Genomic DNA, 9574 nt, shown 5'->3' with positions numbered 1-9574 from the left:
TTGCAGGGATGACCTTTGAGGAGCCTGAGGCTAAGAACACAGCAGCCCAGAACAGCCCTCCGCTCACAAGTCCTGGGTCAGCCCCACAAGGCACTCAGGCACTGGGTGGTCAAGGGTCACTCTGGGCCCCTCGGAAGAGCCTGATGGTGTCCCCTGAAGTTTCCCCATCCACTGGCTGGGGCCAGACCCCCAGACCCAGCCTCTATCCAGAGAGGGGGAACAAAGAAGTGGTCTGGGGCGTCTCCCCCTCCCCACTGAGTAGGGCCTGAGTAGTCCACCCATGGGGTGAGCCACACAAATGACTGGCGAGTCACTGAAGTGACTGAGTAACTGGCCCGCTGGTTACTCAGCCTCCAACCCTGGGCCCGCGCCTGCTGCCAAGAGAGGCCCCACTGAAGTGCCTCAGGTGGAAGGCGCGGGAGCATGTGCACGCCCAGCAAGAACCAGCAGGGGACGCTGCAACCAGTGGGCCAGAGCGGGAGGAGGGACAGAACAGGGGGCCGCAGTATCTCTGTACTGGTCACTGTCACGTGGAAGGGACAGCAGCTTGCAGAGGCGGCCCTGGTGTGTCAGGCTGACTTCACAGGGATGGGCAGACTCGGTGTTCCTCCCAGGGTAATGCCTGAGGTCACAGTGGCATGGTGCCTGTCCCCACCAAGAGCACAGGAGCTGAAGCCCAGGAAGACCAGCGAACCCCACGTAGCGGGGGAAGCGGTGGCCCCGCCCCTCTCAAGTCGCCCCTTCCCTCACTGTGCCCTGGGTACAAAGGTCAGGCCTTGGCCCCACAAGACAGGAGGCACACTGGGCCTTTCAGGGCACAGTTAGGGGCAACTGATGACCAGAGTATGAGCTCAACAAAGCGGCCGCAGCAAGCCAGTAGCCACAGGGATCTGGTGAAGGGCGCGAAGTGGCGTGCCGGCTGTCTCCTGGTGAGAAGTCACAGCGGGAGCGTGCCGTGGGCCTCAGGCTGCCTGCTTCAGCAGCCGGCCGGCCCTCTCTGAGCCCATCTCTGCTGCAGAAGAGCACCGGGCCCTCCTCTGTGGGCGGCCGTGAAGACCTGTTGGGGAGGTAAGCGGCCCCAGATGAAAGGGGAATTGTCCACTTCTCAGGGCAGCCGGAGCTGTATGCAGCACAAAGCCCTACCAGGTCAGCGTGGTGGGGCAGTCAGAGCCCTGGGCTGGGCTGGGGGCCACTGATGGAAGCCATACAAATCCAGAGGCCAGACAGGATGGGAGCGGCTGGGACGTGCAGGTGGCGTGTCTCAGTGGCTGCCAGGGGCCACTGTTCCCTCTGCTGGCTCTGGGGCCAGGCCTGGCCCTTGGGAGACGGGCAGGCAGTCCTGTACCCGGAACAAGTGACAGCTGCCTGACAAGGCCGGGAACGTGGCTACCGCTGCCCAGCAGGCTGAGTGGAGCGGGGGAGAATTCAGCAGGTGAGGCAGGCCCCGGGTGCTGTTTCTGAAGGTGGAGACCCTTCTCGGCAGAACGTGGGGTGTGGTCCTGCCCGCCAGGCCCCACGTGGGTCCTCTGCTGACCCCGGTGGACAGGCTGGCCTGGAAGTTGCCAAGTGGCCTCTTCAGGCTTCTGCCCTTTCCCCCACAGCCGGGATAGCAGGCTCAGAGCAGCCACCCGCGGGCCCTGGAGGCTGCAGGACGGAAGAGTCCGTCAGGAAGTACCCCTTCCGTGTGTGGAGTCCCAGGTCTCAGGCAACAACACGCTTATCAGAGCTTCTCACTCACCCAGAGGTCTGTACCCTGCGCCTGTGTCCTGCTCTGGGAGCCCCTCACACCAGGGCAAGGCCCAAACTAGAAAGCAAGTGGCCCTGGGTCCGTCCATCCACGCCAGGACATCTTCAAGGGGCTACACACCCAGCCCCCAGATCTGCAGAGGCCTGCAGAGTGCCCACTGCCCCCCAGCTTGGTCATCATCCAGGACAGAGAGTGGGGGCTCCCGCCCCAGGAGAAGGGGCACCTCCCCAGACCCATTGCTCAAGTGCTGATGAAGGCACAGTGGCACACTCCAAGCACATCGGAGGCTTTATTGTCTCAGCAGAAAAGACAGAGCCAGAACCCACCTTCCTGACCCTGGGCTGTGGGGATGCCCAGGCCTCCCCACTGTAGCCCCCAGTGGGGGAGCATGGGTGTCAGGTGGGCAGTCCCGAGTGCCTGGGTGGACAGGGGCACAGCCCCACCACCTGCTGCACGCACGTCTCCACCTTCACGATGACAGGCTGTACCTGACGCCACCGCCTCTTGAGGGCCCCCGCCCCCAGGACTCTGGGCTCACACCCACACCCAGATAGTGCCTGTGGCTGCCAGGCAGGTACAGACCAGCTCTGGGACCCCTGCCTGGGGGCTGCCTGCCCCTGCCACAGGCCAGTGTCAGGATGGAAGATATAGCCAACAAGCCTGTTCCTGCAGGGAGTAGGGTGGGAACGGGCAGCCAGGTGGCCGGGTCCCTGCTGCCAGCAGGGGCACCCGCTGTGGCCTGGCTTCACTGAGAGACACTCAGAGGTCGGTGGGTAGCTCCTGCTGCAGAACAGTCTCCCCAGAGCGTCGACAGGAAGCCCTGTGTGACTTGGTGCCAGGGGTGCTGCTGCCCAGCTTCCTGGAACCACTGGACCGGGCTGGGGGTTGGCAGCGGCTTGGAGCCCCAGACTGGCTGGCTTCCCCAACTGAGACAAGCTGGAAGGCACTGGGGACCCCAGGGGGCAGCCCCCAGGGAAGGAGACCCTTGGGGGACAGAGTCTCGAGGTTACTTGAGTGCACCCTGGGAAGGGCCCCCCTACCCATGACAGGGTGGGGTGCAGGGGAGCAGCCAGGAAGATCTGCCGGCCCATCCCACTGGGAACGGGCAAAGTGGGCAGAGGCAGGGCTCTGCACACCCGTCCGGGTCTGGGGCAGGCCCAGGGGCAGGTGGGACCAGGTGAACTGTGCCGTCACAACAGGTCAGCAGGGGGCCCCGAGGCAGAGCTGATGGTGCTGAAGCTGGGCACTGGCCTGGCTGACCACGCGCGTCCCCCTCCTCAACACCCCCAGGACCGGAGTCGGGCGGAGATGCGACGGGCAGGGCCTGGAGAGGCCCCGACAACCAGGGGCAGCAAGAGGTGTGTGCCGCCCTGACACCTGGCAGATGGCGGTGCGAGGTGGGCCAGGGGCCGGGCCTCAGTCCTGCTTGTCCCCTCTCTGCCTCCAGGGGTAGATGAGCTCTCCAAAGAACAGCTTGCGGCACAGGGAACCCCAGGAGTGCTTGGGGTGGCAGCCACAGCTGGGGAGACGGTAGATGCGCACCACATGGCTGAAGGGCAGGGGATTTATCTGGAAGCACAAGGGCAGCGATCAGCCGGGACGTGGCCCCCACCCCACTGGGACTCCCTCTCCAGGGTCCCTGGGCTGGACAACCGTAGGGCAGGGCCGGCTCCGAGCCAGACACGCTCTCGCTGGGGCACACGGGTCAGGGCAGGCAGCTCGGGAAGCAGGCCTGGGCCTCAGTCAGCAGTGCTCTGCTCTGGCCTGCCTGCGGGGGCCAACCCCCCACTCCAGGACTCGCTCGGCTTGTAGGAGCCTCCCCAGAAAACCACACAGGCTCCTTAGCCTCTGAACTCGCCTCTCGGGCCAGCCTGGCTGCTTCTGCGCCTCTGGCAACTGGCCCACGGCCCCAGCGGGACAGGCCCCAACACAACAGGGCCAGCCTGTGCCAAGTCTCTGCTATCCTGCCTGGAGATGGAGCCTCGGCCCAGGGCAGGACACAGGGACGCAGGGCCCAGCAGGCGGAACCTGGGTGCCCCATGGTGTCTGGCACACCACAGGGATTCCACGCTGGGGGAGGGCTCAGGCAGAGGGGGCATCATGGTGCCCAAAGGCCTTGGGGGCAGGGGAGTCTCCCTGGGACCCCTGAGGCCCCCCACCAGCGGGGCAGAGAACATGCCCCAGAACAGGGGGCCTCACAGTGGGCAGGGCGCCTGTCCAAGGGCAGCAACGCAAGGGCCGCGGGGAGGCCTTACCTGCATAAGGAGGCGCAGGGGCCGGCCGGCCTCGTGCTCCAGGACCTGGAATTTCACGCCGGCTGCAAGGAGAGCGAGGCCCGGTGAGGGAGGGCAGCCCCCACAGTGCGCCCCTCGGAGGGCTGCCAGCTGTGGGCAGTGCCCCTCACCAGAGCTCCGGCGGAACCGCACTGAGACCAAAGCCCAGGGTCTGCAGACAGGGAAGAGCCAGCAAGCTGTGCTGTTCTGTGAGCAGGGCAGGGGTTTCCTAGAGTGGACACGGCACCTGCTGGGGGGTGGGAACCCTGCTCATCGCAGTGCCTTCCAGCGCGGCTGACTCGGGGACCCACCACACTCTGGCCTGCAGTGTAGGCTCCCTCGCCTGGGGATCCCCAAGGCGGAAGGTTCTTAAAAGGAGAAACAGGAGCTAATTATCAATTGATGAAGAGGCCCCAAGGCAATGCAGTGGAGAGGAGACGGACCGTGCAGGCCTGAGCGCGGGCGGGGCCAGGGAGGTGCCGGGTCCAGGAGCTGAGGTATAGTGGGGGCTGAGGGAGCCTGGGCCACTGGGGGTCAGCGGAGGAAGCTCTTGGAAAGAGGGTTTGAGGACATCTGGTGGGCAGACTCAAGGCCCAAAGCCCGCAAACACGCACATTCGTGTCTCCTGACTCCACACTGACTGCGAGCAGCCACCACGAGCTCTGGGATGGGCCAAGCTGCTGGCTGCAAACCAGCCCAGGGCCTCCTGGGCACACTGGTCACCCGGGGACCACGCCAGGAACCCCCAGGTTCCGCAACTGTTCAAAGACCCTGCACTGGGTAGGCTGGACCACAACTCTGACCAGTCGGGTTGGGACTCCCTAGGCCTGCAGTGGGGACGGCCTCCCGTCAGGGGCATCTGGCCAACCTGTGGCTGGTGTCAGCGTGCAGACGGGGGCCTCTGCCTGCAGGGGGGCCAGCAGGGGTGGCTGGGCTGGCCAGCATGGCCCCAGCAGGCAGAAGTCTTCTGGGGGGTCAGCCCCCAGTGGAGGGATGCCAGCAGGCACACAGCCTCACAGCCACAGGGGACACATCTCTCTTCTGAGCCACACACAGGCACTGCCCACACTACACTGCAGGCACGCTTCCGAGCAAACTGCACACTCATCCCAAGAAAGGCTCAGGAGACAGGAGGGCTGTGCCTGTGGCCTCTGAACCTGAAGGTGGGGCTCCCCCTGCAGCTCACGCCCCAGAACCAGGACCCCGTGCTCCCTGCCCGCTCGCTGCACACACCGCGGCTTCCAGGGCCCCGGGCGTGCTCCCTAGCCAGCATGCAGACCTACCCGCAAGCCTGTAGGGCCGGCACAGCCGGAGGCCAAGCGAGTACAGCGGCAGCGAGTTGATGAGGTCCACGAGCAGATGGACCAGGCCCTGCACAGTGACCACCAGGAGCCGGAGCTGCGGCACAGACAGTGCTCAGGGCCTTGGGCCTGGGACCGTGGCCAGAGCCACGCTGTACACGCCTGAGCCGAGTGGCCTGACAGGTCCCCGGGGCGGGCAGGGGCCCAGCCCTGAACCTGAGGCCTGAGCACAGGAGACAGGAAACCCCCTCCCGCTCGGTCAGAAGACGGGGCACTCCAATCCAGGGACACACGCCCCTGGCCCCTCGGCCCAGCTACCTGGGTACCACGCCTCTCCTGCTGGCCACACTCCGGCCCCCCCGCACCACAGAGAGCCCTGCCCTCCATGCATCCAGTGGCATGTCCCAGGGTGGTAGGGGATGGTACCCCCCAGGGTGGACCCCTGCCCGCTCCAGGCCCCAGTACAGAGTCCAGAACAGCCACCCTCTGTTGTGGCTGGCACGGGTGGGTGGTCTGCCCACAGCTGCCTGCTGGCAGGCAGAGCCAGCAGTCACCACTCTGCGCACTGTGGGCCAGGGCCCCGGACGCGGCGCTTGGCTCACCAGGGTGAACACCAGGTAGTACAGGGCTGTGGTGGGCAGTAGGAAAATCAGGATGGTGAAGAGCAAGGTCCCAATGAACAGCTACGAGGAGAAAGGACGCCAGCATCAGCAGCAGCAAGAGCCCCACACTGGGGGCGCCCCCACCTGCACTGACCACAGCCCCTCTGCGAGTCCAGAGATGGAGCGCTGGCCGCTGCCTGACGCCACTCGGGACAGCCCTCCCCAGTCCTGGGAGGGACGCCTGCCCTCCAGACCGGGTGACACAAGGGCGGAGAATGGGTAGAGGCAGGACCAGCTGAGAGGTGTGCAGCCCATACACTAGACAGGAGGGGGGTGAAAATTAGTCAGGAAAAGAACACCCTGAAGGGCAGCACTCAGGGTCCCCGTGGCAGGTGTGGACAAGCTACCAGGACAACCCAGGCCCCATGCACACCCACCTCCAGTGCCTGCTGCCCTGCAGCCTGCCGGACCAGGGTCTGTCCCTGCCTGTGGCGAGTTCTGGCCCATCGTGGCCCCGTGTACACCCTGCCCCTTGCAGCTCCCTGCACCTCTGGGGCCTGTGGAGCAGGAGCGAGGCTGCCCCTTCTGATGCCTGAGCCCCTGCACGGGCCGGTGCAGGCCGAAGGCCGGATGGACGGAGCAGGTACCTGGTCCAGGTCGTAGGAGCAGGAGTCCACACGCTGGCGCAGGACGTTCCATTTCTTCCCTCGGAACAGGCGCCACAGCGAGGATAGGCCGTGGATCTTCAGGCAGTAGAGCCTGCAGACCACTGCCGTCAGGGTGGGGGCCGCCCCATGCCTCCCCGGCCCGGGAGCCTGTCTGTGCCCAGGGCCCAGGGCTGCACGTGCCAGCCCGCGGTGGGGGGGAGGGGCACACCCACCTGGCGCCGTAGACGTAGAAGCAGTAGATGTGGAAGGTGAGAAGGGAAACGATGTCCGACAGGATGGACAGGGCAACTGTCAAGCCCAGACAGGCCGAGAGACCCACGTGCCACAGGATGTGCTCGATGAAGGGGGCCATGAGGTGGATGTAGCCTGGTGGGACGGGGTCAGCCTTGAGGGGCGCCCGGGGTCCGGCAGCCCCCAGTCTTCCCTGAGGATGGCTGCCCAAGGTGTGGCCCAGCTTCACACACAGGGTGCTGGGCCGACAGGAAGCAGAGGCCAAGGGCCCCCATTCCCCCTCGGCCGGGCCTCTGTCCCCGGGGCATGCACTTCGGGGCTGGCGGGCACTCACTGATCCACAGGTGGATGTGGTACAGGAAGAAGCGGCCCAGCACCTGGTCCAGCGCCCGGTTCATCTTGAGCCCGGCGGGCGCGCCCATCAACCACTGCAGCAGATGCTGGAGCTCCTCGGCCACACGCTGCAAGGATGGGGGTGTCACCCGGTGACCTGCCTGGGGACCCTACACGAGCCTGGGGGGTCAAGCCCCCCACGAGCTGGGCAGGGGCAGGGTGGCTGGAGGATCCCACGGAGGGAAGAATGACGACGGGTAAGGGTCTGGCACAGGGCTTCACAAGGAGCGAGTAAGCCGACCCCCATCCCAGCCACCCCAGGAAGAACACGGTGCCAGCGTGGCAGGCGGGCCCTCAGGCCTGAGCCTCGGCACCCATGGGGGGGCCACAGGCGCCCTGTCCCTGCCCTGTCTGTCAGCCCCTCCCGCCTGCACGCAGGCCTCTCCCAGCCCTGGGTGACAGCCTCTGCCGCGTCTGGGGCAGTGAGAAGGGAACAGAATGTTCTTTATAAATAGAGCTTATTTAATATTTAAAGGGTAAGAACTTGGCAGCAGGAAGAGGCTTTCATTTTTAAATTAAATATTTATATTTCTGAGCAATTCTGCAGAAAAGAGGCCTAGGATAAAACTGGCCAAAAGGCAGAGCGGGGATGAAATGGGTGGAGTGGCCGAGCCCCCTCCCAGCCCCCAGATCCCCCTCCTCCCTCTTGGGCCAGGCCTCCCTTAGAAGCTACAGGACTCAGCCTGTGGGCTCCTGCCCTGTGGGGTCCTGGCGACCAGCAGGCCCAGTGTCCACCTGTGACTGGAGACTAATGATAGCAGGAGTGGCTGAGCCCACAGGGATGCTACAGCCAGATCTCAGCGGCTTGACCACGCCCAGGGCCAAGAGGGCCCCAGAGGCCTGGGAGGAGTGCTGAGGGGCTGCCCTAGGCAAAAGGACAAGCTCCGGATACAAGTGCAGAGACGGTAGAGAGGAGGAGGGCTCAGAGCCGGTGTGGACAGACAGCGGGCGGGCGGGTGGGCGGCTGTGGTTGAGAGAGGAGGCTGGGGCTTCTGGCCCTCAGCATAGGAGCCACAGAACCGGCGTGAGGGACAGGCGGGAGGCTGAGCGCGCCACAGAGAGTGGCCTGGGGGCACAGGGTCTCCGTGACGCTGACCCGCTGACTGTGCACAGGCCCGGGCTGATGGCCAGGAGAGCAGAAATGACCGCGCACAGCAGGGCCACGGGGCGCCGGGACCTGGGCCTGGCAGGCAGGCGGCGCCCCTGCGAAGCCTGGAAAGGGGCTCCAGACAGCCACCGTCAGGACGGGAAGGCCGAGGCCAGCAGCGGCAAGGTGGCCTAGCTGCAGGGCCCACGTCTACGCAGCTCCACGGGTTCCGCAGGACACAGTGGCTGTGAGGGGACCAGGTGGGCCCGCTGAAATCTGCTCCCAGGAAAGGCCCGCCCTGCCCCTGGGAAGCAGGTGCTGGAGAGCAGCTGGGGCCCTCCCGCCAACTCACGTCAGCCACGGGGACGAGCGCCTCAGCCAGCTGAGCGAAGCGGTCCTTCCTGTGCAGCCAGGACAGCAGCAGAAGGCCCAGGGCCATGTCGAGCAGCACGGAGACCAGAGTGTTGGCCTTCCTGGAAGCAGGTTCAGCGGGCGTGAGCATGTGGGCAGCTGCGGGGGTCAGCGGGGGGCTGGGGGCTGCAGTGCCCGCACCTCATCAGCTGGGTGGGGCCCCCGGCCCTGTGGGCACTGACGACGAGCGTGAGCTGGTCCAGCCGGTGCCTGAGCTGCTCGCAGGTGGACAGCTTGCTCCAGATGAAGGACAGCGGCCACGGCCGGAACACCCTGCGGGAGACGGAGGGGATGGGTCTTCGGGGCCTCAGGTTTCCCGGTGTTGGGGCCGCCACGGCCACAGCCACTACCCCTCAACGTGCAGAGGAAAAAGGCCCTGGTGGCCCCAAACACCCGTGGCCACAGTGCTGAACTCCGTGGGCTGTGGACACAGGGGAGGGCCCCAGTGGGTAGCCCAGCGGGGGTCACAGTCGCTCCAATCAACTGGGAACACGAGGTGCTGACTCCAGGCACTGAAGCTGAGCACCTGCTGGGCAGACGACCGTGTCAAGGATCAAGCGCAACAAGACTGACCCCTCACGCAGCAAAGGAAGCACCAGACACTTCACAGACCTGCAGGTGTTGAGGGGGTGTGTTCTCAAGCAAAGTTGAACAAAATGTCCAATGGCAACTCAGCGCCTGACTCCAGGGCAACCCAGAGCCCTGCTATTGACCAGAGGGGCCAAGGGGGCACCTGCCAAGTGCAGGGCCACCAAAGGAGCACGCTCAGGGCCCCAGGGGGAAGGAGAGCACGCTCAGGGTCCCCGGGGGGAAGGAGAGCACGCTCAGGGCCCCGGGGGGAACGAGAGCACGCTCAGGGCC

The 9574-nt window shown here is 65.7% G+C and overlaps 1 protein-coding gene across 4 annotated transcripts in view; it reads right to left on the bottom strand.

Moving 5' to 3' along the window:
* Positions 1-2014: 2014 nt before the first annotated feature.
* The window catches only part of PIGQ (phosphatidylinositol glycan anchor biosynthesis class Q), a 13323-nt gene continuing 5763 nt past the window's right edge, over positions 2015-9574 (bottom strand). For 3 of the 4 annotated variants that reach the window (XM_040229474.1, XM_040229483.1, XM_040229493.1), the window contains 9 exons: positions 8855-8986; positions 8655-8775; positions 7157-7283; positions 6804-6957; positions 6361-6682; positions 5924-6004; positions 5304-5418; positions 4003-4064; positions 2015-3316 (listed from right to left, as the gene is read on the bottom strand). In XM_040229474.1, the coding sequence (XP_040085408.1) occupies positions 3164-3316; positions 4003-4064; positions 5304-5418; positions 5924-6004; positions 6361-6682; positions 6804-6957; positions 7157-7283; positions 8655-8775; positions 8855-8986 (1267 nt within the window). In that variant the 3' untranslated portion in view covers positions 2015-3163. The remainder of the gene's footprint in view (positions 3317-4002; positions 4065-5303; positions 5419-5923; positions 6005-6360; positions 6683-6803; positions 6958-7156; positions 7284-8654; positions 8776-8854; positions 8987-9574) is intronic. The other variant, XM_040229504.1, reaches the window with a different exon arrangement.

The sequence above is a fragment of the Oryx dammah genome, unplaced genomic scaffold (genome assembly GCF_014754425.2).
Source record: "Oryx dammah isolate SB20612 unplaced genomic scaffold, SCBI_Odam_1.1 HiC_scaffold_2, whole genome shotgun sequence".
Classification (NCBI taxonomy): Eukaryota; Metazoa; Chordata; class Mammalia; order Artiodactyla; family Bovidae; genus Oryx; species Oryx dammah.
This window is presented reverse-complemented; position numbering and strand designations above follow the sequence as displayed.